The sequence below is a fragment of the Nuphar pumila genome, chromosome 10 (assembly GCF_984573655.1).
Source record: "Nuphar pumila chromosome 10, dmNupPumi1.hap1.1, whole genome shotgun sequence".
Classification (NCBI taxonomy): Eukaryota; Viridiplantae; Streptophyta; class Magnoliopsida; order Nymphaeales; family Nymphaeaceae; genus Nuphar; species Nuphar pumila.
The window spans coordinates 92,049,997-92,063,451 of NC_143258.1; the positions used below are offsets into that span (position 1 = coordinate 92,049,997).

Genomic DNA, 13,455 nt, shown 5'->3' on the forward strand with positions numbered 1-13,455 from the left:
TTTGATATGGATCTAGAACTGATCCAAACCAGATCCAATTTTATTCTAGATTTAGAGCAGTCAGTCTGGATCCAGACTTATATCTCTTTGAATCCGGTTCAATTTGGATCTATCCAAATTGACTGAATCAGACTGGATCTAGATTTGGTCTGATCCAAATCCAATCAAAATAGATCAGAGATTTTGTCAGACCTCGGTCTGACCCAGTTTGATTCAAACTGGTTTGGTCTAAACCGACTCAACCTGAACTAGTTCGGCTAGAACTGGTTTGGTTTGAACCGATTTAACAAACTTTTTTTTTTTAAAAACCATGTGGTTCGGTCTGTGTCTCACCGAAGCCGAACCGACCTCTTTTTTTTTTTTTAAACAGGCTCGATCCAGGGGTACATGGTTCACACTTCAGAATTTTATATACTGAAAGAAGCCGGGTGTTTTTTCTCACAAACAGAAGTTGGAGGGTAGGGAATGATCTACATGGTCAAACTATCATAAAGTGGTCAACTATATATCATGGGTCGGTGAAAGAAAAATTCTTCCTTGAAACAAGCCCAATGCATGTCTACCATGAGTATTATAAGCCTTAAAAGGATTAACATTACCTATAGTTATTGTAAAACTTATTTTTTTTGGTTAAAACCCTAACACAGTTAGGGAAAGGGAAAATGACCAACACTTGAAAAGATACCCCCTAATTGACAAAAGGGTGATTTTTTGTGTGTACAAATCATAGTTAGTACCGGTTAAATGAAATTTGTTTAACCCCAGCTTGACTATAAAAAAAAATAGTGTGACAAAATCGCATTTTTTCGGTCTTTCTTATTAAGGAGAATCATGTGAGAGTTAACGAAAATTCATTTTTCAAAGAAAATCTCGGTATACATGGCATTAAAAAGTTTAAAATACAAAAATACGTGAAGTTCTAAAAAAGAAAAACTATGTATTTGAAATAAACAAGGCTTTGAAAATCTTGAAGTATTATCAAAACCTTTTTCACCTCGTATGTTTTATCACGAGCATCCTGGTGTTTCCCAAAATCTGAATGGTATTTGTGAGCACGATATCATGAAGTTGAAAAAGATCATTGCTGGCTCAGCCAAAGCCGAGTTACGAACAACTTTGTTTGATTTACCAGCTCCAAACATGATACCATCGATACGTTTGGTAGGAGCAGCTAGTGCACGTCACCTTGTGGGGAAGTTGCAGGTTCAAACCCCAATGATATTGTTGTATAACTCTGCCTAACCTCAGCTTGCTTTTAAAAAAAAAAAATGATACCCCCTCTCGCAAATTAAGGTCCTCACCCTCTCCTGTTTATTGAATTATTGAAGGCGGTTTCTCCAAATGGGGAACGTCTTTGTTTTTTTTTAATATGGTTATACCCTCCGACGGGGGTTTACAAGTAAGATCTGTACTCCCATCAGAATGGACTGATAAGATGGGAAATGTGTGGTATCACATCAGGACAAAAGTGTCAGGAGTCATGTCACAATAATGAACGAGATGGGGACTTCAATAATGAATAACATCCAAAGCACAACACCCCCAACGACCCCACCGCCAACTCGATTGCTCTTCTTTCACTGACTGAAAGCATTTATGGTGTGGCCTATTGAAGCAATAAAAACATTTATGATCCTCAATTCATTACCTTGAAGATCGTAAATGTTGGGAATCCATATATTATGCAAGAAGACATTACTTTTGTTAATCTTAATGTAGGTATGATAACAAAATTGATCTTGATTAAATGCCAATCTCATCTCCTGATGTAAAGCTCAGGCTCCTCTTTACTTATGAAGGAAAATTTAAGTTCTTAATATATGCAATCTTTTTTTAAAGGAAAAAAATGTATTAAAAACAGTAAACATTTTACAAAATAGTTGGCTGAGGATGAGGTAATCCACATGCCTTATATGAAAGGGATGTTTAAACAGACCTAACAACTACACTCCTCACAAATGGTGACTTTGTGCAAGCAAATAATTAGTCATGAATATTGGATGTGTGTTATGCTCTCGTATCCAAGAAGAACCCTCTTAAGACTAGACTACCTGAATCGCATAGAGGATGCCATTTTTTATTGCACGCAGCACCTTGGCAGGTCCAGAGGCCGAGCCCCAAAAGATTCGGGTTTTTTTTAAAGGCAAGCTGGGGTTAGGCAAATATTTCTATTGTTTATTTCTTCCTAGACTCTCTAAGAAGAGCCAATCCCATGAAAGAAGGAAAGAATGTGTGTTACCTTTCATTTGAATCAGAATCATATATATAATAAATAAGAAAAAGGGTCCCTTGATTATAGGTATGATAGAGTTTAATGAATAATATATATAATGTAAATCCAAAGCAGGTTATATGTTCTCCCCCCCCCCCAACAGGGCAGTTAGCTACATCTCATGTTCGGGGGTCCCAAAGAGCACCACGTATGTAAGCATGTGCGTCTCGTATCCCCATGTTTGTCAGCATTAATTAGCATTGGAGTTTGATGCGATTGCAAAGTCTTAAGTACCCTCTCCTCAATTGGTGCAAAAAAAATGACGATTCTTGAAAAGGAGTGGTTGTAAAGACTTAAGTGCCCCAAAGATGATTATTTAAGACCCAGTCTCTGCACTGCAGGATTATCTGAGAAAGAAATCTCTACTGGAGGAGGCCATAAACATCAACCCTCTCACTCTCTCTCTCTCCCTTCTCTTTCTGCTTCTATGCACATCCAACAGAAGAACTTACATTGCTCCATCAAGCACCGGCTAACCTGCACATTGACTGTTGTGGAGCCTGATTCAGAGTTTTTACTCTTACAGGAGGAGGGTTTGGGGCTCCTCCCAGCGTGGGTAGCACCATTCAACTAAATGAGTTGTAGATCATGATTCAAAGTTTTTACCCTTACAGGAGGAGGGTTTAGGGGCTCCTCCCAGCGTGGGTAGCATCATTCAACTTGATTCGTTGTGGAGCTTGATTCAGAGTTTTTGCCCTTACAGAAGAGGGGTCTGGGGGCTCCTCCCAACGTGGGTAGCATCATTCAACTTGAAGAGTTGCGGAGTCTGATTCAGAGTTTTTACCCTTACAGAAATGGGGGTCTGAGGGCTCCTCCCAGCGTGGGTAGTATCATTCAACTTGATGAGTTGTGGAGTCTGATTCAGAGTTTTTGCCCTTATAGGAGGAGGATTTGAGGGCTCCTCCCAGCGTGGATATCATCATTCAACTTGATTAATTATGGAGCTTGATTTAGAGTTTTTGCCCTTATAGGAGGAGGGTTTGGGGGCTCCTTCCAGCGTGGGTAGCATCGTTCAACTTGATTCGTTGTGGAGCCTGATTTAGAGTTTTTGTTCTTACAGGACAGGGGTCCGGGGGCTCCCCCTGGCACGGGTCCCGGGTGTCGTGGTAAAAAAATTTTGCCCATAACGAAGACACCACTTTTTATGGATTTGGAATATGACCTCCGGTTAGGGAGATATGGCCCTGACAAGTTGGTCTTAATTCGGGTAGCGATTTACAGCGATTTGATTACTGAATAACACTACAAATTGCTATAGCGATTTGCAATTTGTAGTGTCTTCCACAAATCGTTGTAGCGATTTGTAGTGTCTTCTGTAAATCACTATAGCGTTTCGTTGGAGACCCGAAAATACTACAAATTGCTGTAGGAAAGCCCAATAATACTACAAATCGTTGTTGGAAGGCCCAAAAAAAAATTGATCCGGAGGGCGCTGCCCCCCACCAGAAGCGGCCCCCCCCTGGACCCCCGCGTCGAGGGGGAGCCCCCGGACCCCCCTCCTGTAAGGGCAAAAACTCTAAATCAGGCACATAAGTAGAGAGAGAAGGGAGAGAGAGTGAGAGGGTTGGTGTTCATGACCTCCAGGGGGAACTCTTTACCTCCCTTGATTTCTTCTCTAGAGAGAGAGAGAGTTTTACAGTGTTTTACGAAGAATGAAGAAGAAGAAGATGGCGATGGAGCAATGTAGGATCGTCTGTTGGATGTGCACAGAAGTAGAGAGAAAAGGGAGAGAGAGTGAGAGGGTTGATGTTCATGGCCTTCTCCAGGAAGAACTTTTTGCCTCTCTTGATTTCTTCTCTAGAGAGAGAGAGGGTTTTACAGTGTTTTACGGAGAAAGAAGATGAAGATTTTGAAGAGTCAACATCATCCTCGACTTTCTGGATGAAGGACATGTTTGTCTTTTTTTTTAACAGAGAAAGAAGAAGAAGACTTTGAAGAGTCAACATCATTCTCGACTTTTTGGATGGAGGACATGTTTGTCCTTTTTTTGAACAGAGAAAGAAGAAGAAGACTTTGAAGAGTCAACATCATCCTCAACTTTCTGGATGGAGGACATGTTTGTCCTTTTTTTGAACTGTTTGTTTTTTCTTTTTTGAATGAAGGGCATTTTTGTCATTTTCTCAAACTATCACTTTATGAGAAGAATAGCAAGAAAGGGTACTTAAGTCTTTGCAACAACACCAGAGTCTGATGCAAAGTTATGTCAACATACACGAGAATACGAGCCCCATGTGCTTGTATATGTGGTGCTCATTCAAAGCCCCGAACACAGACATGAGATTCAGTGAATCATCGGGGGCGAACATAAACCACCCTCTCATGTAAATCACAACAATAGAAAGTGATTTGGATGAGCTGAAGAAACAAAAAATCATGAATTGGTTGGTGCCTTCCACAAGTGTCTCTAGATGGCTGAGGATACGTTCTTTGGACGGATGTTGAAGACGCAGATGCCAAGCACGAGAATTAGGGTCAGATACGGCATAGAGAGCACAACTTAGAGATGTAGAAAGATGGTATAGCCCGTCATGGACTTTACCAGCTCCAATCAGCTTCTTCAAAGAAAGATCCTAAAATACAAAAAATGGTGTAAAGAATATTACAACACATTGCAACGATTGAGTTAGCTTACTGACAAAAAGAAAATTAAAATAAAATTTTTGAAATGCAAAGAACTTCTAAAAGTTTGAGATGGATGATGCAAGAGTGTCACCCACACGTGAAACACTCAAATTTCGACCATTGAGTAGTTTTACTGATTTTGCCTTTGGAAGGGTCTTGTCATTGGACAAAAAGTGAAGGTGGGGCATCATGTGATCAGATGTTCCAGTGTCAATGATTCAAGAGGACAAACTAGCAATGGAATTGAAAGAGACATTACATGCAAGATTAATGGAAGTCGGTGTAGAATCCCTATTAACAAAGGCAAGGAACTGCTTATATTGCTCCTCAGATGTGAAACCCCCTCCGGCGAAATCGCCGCAGGGGATAAGCTTTAGAAAAAAAAAAAACAGTGGTTTCCCCAAAGGGGAAACCGCGTAACGAGAGGGGGTGAGGATAAACCTCACCCCCCAAAATCCGCGGAGAGTGAGGGTTATCCTCACCCTGCGTGAGGGCTATAAAAGCCCTCACGTAGCCTCCCTCCACCGCATCACAACGAGCGGCAGAGAGAGAGAGAGAGCGAGAAAGAGAGCGCGAGAGAGAGGAGACGCTTACCGGTTTCTAACGACGACAACGGCAACAACGGCGGCAAGGTGAGCGCCTTCCTCCCCTTCTCCTTCTTTATCTTCTTCTTCATGCTTCTTTTTGTATGAGCAAAGAAGGCCGACAGCCATGGCGGCCGGCGAGTTTCAGAAAAAGAAAAAAAAATCGACAGAGAAAGAGAGAGACGGGTCGGCCGGCCCCTATGGCGGCCGACTCCGACGGCCGGCCCCGGCGACCGGTCGACACCATTGGCCGACCCCGGAGGCCGGCCTAGGCTTGTGGGTGCAGAGAGAGGGTCGGCAGGGGCCGACCCCCTGCACCTGAGATCGGAAGGGGCACAGCCCCTTCCGCCCTTTTTAATCGGGGGACCGGTTCGGTCCAGGCACCCGGACTGAACCGGGGACCAAACTAGGTTGGTCTGGGTGCGACCCAGACCGAGCCCACCGGTCTGGGTCGCGCCCAGACCGAGTTCTTTAAAAAAAAAAAAGGCCGGTTCGGCCTGCGTGCGACCCAGACCGAACCAGGTCGGTCCGGGTCGCACCCAGACCGAACCGGGTCAGGTATTGGGTGAACCGGTTCTGATCAAACCGGTTCAGGCCAAACCGGTTCGGGTCAAACCGGTTCAAGCCAAACCGGTTAGGGTCGAACTGGTTCAAGCCAAACCAGTTCGGGTCAAACCGGTTCAAGCCAAACCGGTACGGTTAACTCTGGTTCAAGTAGAACCGGTTCAGACCAAATCGGGTCTGAACCAATCCAGTTTGAACCAAGGTCTGAACCGGACCAGTCACATCTGGATCTGGGTTTTCAGTCTGGACCCAGTTCGATCTAGACAGGTCCTAATCTAGATTGATCGGGTCCAGATCTGACTGGATCAGTCTCGGATCTAGACCCAGTCAGGCAGGTCTGGACCCAGTTAGATTATCTTGGACTCAGTCAGGCAGATCTGGATCCAGTCAGACTGTTCAGGATCCAGTCAAGCAGGTCCAGATCCAGTCAATCTGTCTTGGATCCAGTCAAACTATTTTGGATCCAATTAGAATAGAATGGATCTGGTTCGGATCCAATCAGACTGTTCTGGTTCCAGATTGGATGCCCCAAATCGATTTGGATCAGGCCATATCAGGAATGGATATGGATCGGATCAAACAAAAGTACTGAAATCCGAAATGTACCAAGATATCCGATTGGATACTTGAGATCCATTTTAGTAAAATGGACATATCTTCGCACTCCAAACTCAGAATCAAGTGAAGTTTGGTGCGTTGGATTTGTATTGAGGAGGGGAATCCATTGGTTCATGAATTTCAGTCAAACTAAGAATGAAAAAATCGTGGTTTCTCGAGCAAATTCGGGAAGGGGTATGTTGGTAATTTTATTATAACATAAAAAGTTTTATGCATTAATATGACTATCTTATGTAACCAGATCACATTGTTAGAGCTTCATGAGGCCCGACTTCGGAGAGATCACAGATTCACACTTGAGGTAAGGGATGCTATAAGTAACTTTAGATGTGAATAAACCTTTTCACGTTGCTTGTTAGCGTAGTGTTATAGATGTTATGTGATTAACATGATAACGTTGAGTGAGATCATGACATGCATAAATTTCATGCTTGACATTATGAGTTAATTTATATACATGTTTATGGTGATATGCATGTTAGTCTTGATATGTTATGCATGATAGAAAGTGATTGTGTTTGTGATTGCATGTCTAATTGATCATTAATATCATGCATTGTGATGAGATTTATTTTTAGATTAGAGTCTCATTTAGTTCATTCATGTGGTATGAATGAATATTTAGAGTTCAGCATGCAGTACCTCTTAAATTCCGGAAGTGGCGACCTGTGGCAAGGGTTACCTGGTTCGTGGCTAGAGTGCAGCCACCATGGAGAGTGGGCCGCCGGTGATTTAATGATGTAGGGACACTACATCATTGTGTGCTAAGTGAGAGAGGTGTGAGTCATAATGTCATCATGAGATTAAGAATGAGAGTGTTGTGATTAGTTATGACACCACTCGTGAGAGAATGAGTGAACTATGAATTTGAGAATATTGTTCAATATGTGAACTTAGTTATGACTTAGGATTTCACTCACACTAGTTTGGGACTTTGGAGGACCATGGATGGTTAATAACCAACATGGATAAAATGTAGCATGAACCATACCGAGATTGAGAGCTTGACCTCTCGGCTAGCTACCAGTGGGGTCCCCGTGGTGGTTTACTGCAGTGTCTGATGGTCCGGGGACCACTGGGAGTGTATGGTTTATTGTTTGGTCAACATGTAGAATTGGGTGTTCTACAGGGTTGCTACGCCCATAGATGACTATTACCAGTATAGTCACCCTAGTGATGGTTGAGAGAGAGAGAGTATTTGAGAATGATAATGGGGGTAATTAAAATATACAAACATGTGTAGTGTATCGAGAACTAAATTAAGATTAGGGGATTAGAGCCCACTAAAATTGTAAATTGATTGTTTATTTACTTATAATTATTTCTTACTGGGTTGTAGACTCACCCCCATTTTTGTTTAATTACAACTGTAGGTTCCAGGCATTAGTATCAGTCAGAGTGTGAGCAGTTTCAGCAGAGCATTTGGTATAATTTCATTTTCTTGTCATTAAATAAATTGTAATTGTTTTTATTCTGTTATGAATGATGAACATTGTAAGAAAAAGTTGATTATGGAAATAAAATGAAAAGTTATTTTTTAGCCATGTTTTCTCTGTGTAAGCTTTGCACTCTTCCCTCTGGGAAGTAATATCAACCGAACTCAGACTCCTGAGGTCCCAGATCGGGGTGTTATAAAGTGGTATCAAAGTCAGGTTTACACAGAAAAAGAATTCATCATTCATAACAAGATTCAATGACAAGATGTAAGTCTCTGCTCGAATAAGACATGTTAGTGATTAAATTATTGCATATTTAGGAATGACTAACAAACAAGGAAACAAAGAAGTTCCACGGGCTCAAGACTCTGCTAAGCCTCCCATGGTAGAAAGAGAGGAATTCTTCGTCGCAATGACAATGGTTACCAGAGTCATCACAAGCATGACTCAAGTGGTTAGAGAGTTGACACCACAACCTCCTCTGATCTACATCATACTCGTAGATCATGACTCTTACCATCAGAACTACCCCTACCCTACCCAGGGGCAACATCCACCACCTTACGGAAGGAGGAATCACCAATGCAATTGTCAGAGAGCGAGGTCTGCACGTGGGCGAATGAGGGAAAATCGGATGGCGGCTCGAGGAGGCATCGGGAGAAGAGCATCTCCGAACACAAACTTTGTGCCTCGGGGAGGGTCTCGTATGGCCAGCGCGCGGGGACGACATAAGTCACGAGCTAGATATGCGGCCGCCATGCAGGGTGGAAATGCGAGGGTTCCACCTCCATTCCACGAGCTTCTGGCTGAAGAAGCTCGGAGAGCGGCATTTCAGGCTGTTGAAGCAGCTCAACAGGCAGCGGGAGCCAACCAAGGTGACCAAGGGTTTGGGCAAGGGCAAGCGATTTCGGGAAATTCAGGAGAGGAAGGCGAGGATGAAGACCCGAGTGATGATCTTGCCTCACCTACATACACTCCTGCCAGACTTACCCACACATCTTCTTCACCAACGTACATTCCTGCTTCGCCTTAGTACGACCTGAACGCTCCTCCTAAGACTCAGACTCAAGGGAGTACAAGGAACAGGCCCTGCTTCGGATAGATTGAAGAATGATTAAGATTAGCTAGTTTGCTTAGTAGAGTCGCATTATTTGAATTGCATTGTTCTTTCTTTTGTTTGCTTATAATGATTCTCGTACGTGTATGAGACTTTTCGAATAAATAAAATGAATAATTTTATATATGTTGCATGAGATGTGATAAAATCTTGTACGAATCCGATGAACCATATGATGTTAAGTGATAATTTTTCTGCAGTACAAATGACCACTCGAAGAGGAACATCTTATCTTTCAAAAGACACGGTAGCAGCTAGGCGAGAAAGGGAGCTTCTTGGCGGACCATCGCGAAGGACACCCTCATCATCCCCTACTACAGAAGGGGCACAAGTCCAGGAAGCCACGCGGCAACTCACACGCCAGAGAAATATACTCCCCGAGAAGGTAGAGAAGAAAGTATGGAGATCTCACCTGGATCCTCAATGAGTCAAAGTACGAGGATACCGCCAGAGTATACTACCAATCGCAGATTGTATGAGCTTCTACAAACAACCCGAGCCCAACAAAGTCAACCAAAGACGGTGATTTCTGGTATCACCTCATGGGCGGAGAGGTTCAAGAACATGCAGCCTCGGCTCTTCGATGGTACTCCTGACGGTGTTGTGGCAGAGAATTGGCTGATGCAAGTTGAGAAGGCATTGAATGTCATCCAATGTCCAGAGGATCAGAGGGTATGGATAGCTGTATCCAATCTGACCAGCGATGCAGAGCACTGGTGGAGGTCCATCAGGGACACCTTGGAACCAGATACATACTTGCCATGGTCCACATTCGTGAGAAGATTTTACAGGCAATTCTTCCCAAAGTGTCAAAGAGTGGAAAAGGAAGAAGAATTCAGGAAGTTGAAGCAGGGTGACATGATGGTCACTCAATATACGGCTTGTTTCAACTCTCTCTCTCGTTTTGCCAAGTCCTTGGTGGCAAACGAGAAGAAAAAGTGTAGGAGGTTCGAAAGGGGTTTGAGGCCCGAAATTTTGAGGTTGGTCGGGCTACAGCAAATAAAGAAATACAACTGACTCGTAGACTATGCCTCTAGGTACAAGTTTTGGGAGATGCGGACAACAGAGAAGCCGCAAGCAAAAGAAAATGCCAAGACGGAAGAGAAGACCCAACACAGTGGTGGCAATATGGCAGAATCCTCTCGAAGAAAGTTTCATTCTAAAGGAAGATTTCAGCGGGACAACAAGAGGCATTTTGGAGGACAAAACCCTGGTCAAAATCAGGGTAAGCAAGTCAAGTATGCAAGCAATCAACAAGCCAAGCAGCAAAGGTTCCAGAAGTCGGTTCAGTCGGATAACGCTTGTAAGACTTGTGGTCTCCAGAGGCACGAAGGTAAATGTGACTTGAGGAACGTGAAATGTTTCAACTGCTAGCAGATGGGTCATTATGCCAATGATTGCCCACAACCTGATCGAAGAAACAACGCCCCACCGAAGCCGAAGCCAGGAGTACGAGGACACGCCTATGCAACTGCTCTTCAAGAAGCTCTTGCCAACCCTGAATTGGTTGAAGGTACACTTCTTATTTCTAGTGTTCTTGCTCGTGTATTATTCGACTCAGAAGCCACACATAGTTTCACTTCTTCAGCATTTGGAAAATGGTTGCCAGTGGCACCTTTTTTATTGAGTGTATCTTACTTAATAGAGACACCTATAGGAGCAACCACCATTGTGGATACTGTGTATCCTAATTGCGTTGTAAAAATCGAATATTGTGAGTTGCCTGTGAACTTGTTGCAACTCGACTTCAAAGATCTAAATGTTGTTCTGGGCATGGATTGGTTGTCGGACCATCATGCCACTATCGATTATAGAAGAAAGTGTGTCAGTTTTCAAATACCCCATACTCCAACTTTCACATACCAGGGTGTTAGAAAGTTACCTAAGCCAACTATTATATCTTGTTTAAAGGCCAATATATATTGAAAAGGGATGCATGTGATTCCTGGCTTATATGAAAACTGAAGAGAAAGAATATCTCTCAATATCAGATATAGACATAGTTCGGGAATATGACGATGTTTTTCCAGAAGATCTACTTGGTCTTCCTCCTGACCATGAGATTGAATTTCAAATCGATCTAGTTTCGGAAACAACACCCATTTCGAAGGGTCCCTATCGGATGAGACCAGCGAAACTTAAAGAACTCAAGAAGCAAATACAGGAGTTATTGAAGAAAGGATTTATTCGACCTTTAGTATCTCCTTGGGGTGCGCCAATTTTGTACGTGAAGAAGAAAGACGGATCACTGTGTATGTGTATTGACTATCGTCAATTGAATGCAGTAACCATAAAGAATAAATACCCATTGCCGAGAATTGATGATTTGTTTGATCAACTGCAAGGAGCGGCATGCTTCTCAAAGTTAGATTTGAGATCGGCTTATCATCAGCTGAGGATCAAGAAAGAAGATGTGGCTAAGACAGCATCCAGATCAAGATATGGCCATTACAAATTCTTGGTCATGCTTTTTGGTCTAACTAACGCACCAGCTGCTTTCATGGATATGATGAATAGAGTCTTCAGACCCTATTTGAATAAGTTCGTGGTGGTATTTGTCGATGACATCCTCATATACTCTACCTCGAAGGAGCAACATGAAGAACATCTAAGGATAGTGTTGCAGACACTTAGAGAACATCAGCTCTATGCCAAATTCTCTAAGTGTACTTTTTGGTTGGAACAAGTGTCCTTCCTTGGACACATTGTTTCTAAAGACAGGATTATGGTAGACCCTACAAAGATTGAAACAATCACCAATTGGTCTAGACCCAAGAATCCTATTGAGATTCGCAGCTTTTTGGGATTAGCTGGGTACTACCGACGATTCGTAGAAGGATTTTCCTTGTTGGCAGCTCCTATGACAAAGCTCACAAAGAAGGACGTAAAGTTTGAGTGAAATGATAGATGTGAGCAAAGTTTTCAAGAGATAAAGAAGTGTTTGACACTGCTCCAGTGTTGGTCTTACCTTCTGGATCTGGAGGTTTGTGGAAAAACTTGGTCACATGAAGGAAAAATGCTATGAGTTGCATGGTTATCCTCCTAGAGTCAATGTTTCACAAAGAGGAGAAAGCTCGATGAGCAACATAGTACCTTAGCTAACCATGGAGCAATATTCACATCTTATCTCTCTTATGTTGTCAAATAAAATGTCTTTGATAGCGAATATGACACGTAAATCTCAATTAAACTCTATAACCTTTTCCTCTCAAATTTGGATTCTTGATACGGGTGCAACCGACCACATGTGTTGTGATTCATCCATGTTTTCTTGCTTTGATTCTCATAAAATTTATGAAGTCATCAAGCTTTCATATCGATCATATAACCTGGTCACTAACATTAGAAAGGTTGATGTGACCTCAAAAATTAAGCTTGAAAATGTTCTTTGTGTTTTCAAATTCAATTTGATATCCATTTATAAACTCATTCATTCCTTGAATTGTGTTGTGACTTTCTATCTCTCTTATTGTCATATTCAGGACTCTCACTTGATGGAGACGATTGGAGTAGATAGAGTGCATGGAGTGCTATATTACCTTGATTTGGATGACAATAAGGTGGCATCTATCTCCCTCAATAGATCTAATGATAGATTTGATTTATAGTATTGGTGTTTAGGTCACATTTCTTTTGAACATTTAAAACTCTTGTCTCGAATGCATGATTCTATTTTTTTAATCAATATTTATATGAGATTTGTCCTTTAGTTAAGCACACCTGATTATCATTTTCTTCTAGTGATACCTTATTCAGTCATCCTTTTGAATTGATCTATTTTGATATTTGGAGTGGGTATTCTATACCATCTCATTTAAGAGCTCACTATTTTCTCGTGGTGGTTGATGACTATAGTAGAGAGACATGAGTTTTTTTAATGAGATTCAAATCCCAAATCAAACAAATGCTATAATATTTTATCATGATAGTGAAAAATGCATTCACTATCGGTAATAGTTGTATGCTTAAACTGATACATATTAGAAACTAATAGCTCAAAAAAGGAATAGGGAGGGGGAAACAGAACTAACATAACTAGAAATATATGATCAATTCTGAATCATTTAGTCAAGCTTCCAAGAAGAGAGTGAAAAGGGAGTTAAAGGAGAAAAAGCAACCAAGCCTATTACCAGCGAATGCTTGGACCAACTATTTCCACTGCTCTCACGTGGAGGCAATGAATGCTCTGATAGACCACCACCCGATGCATTTGACCAGTGGATGTCAAAGCTTTTCAGAGAT

General features: G+C 42.0%; 1 protein-coding gene across 1 annotated transcript; it reads left to right on the forward strand.

The window, feature by feature from the left end:
• The first annotated feature begins 9,612 nt into the window (after positions 1–9,612).
• On the forward strand, positions 9,613–10,230 carry LOC149827354 (uncharacterized). Its single transcript, XM_090018496.1, has one exon. It carries the CDS (start codon positions 9,613–9,615, stop codon positions 10,228–10,230), a length of 618 nt encoding a protein of 205 aa, XP_089874622.1.
• Positions 10,231–13,455: the final 3,225 nt, after the last annotated feature.

Bases quoted from the DNA above. Each gene is read 5' to 3' on its own strand.
- LOC149827354 (XM_090018496.1), top strand. From the start codon at position 9,613: ATGGAGATCTCACCTGGATCCTCAATGAGTCAAAGTACGAGGATACCG.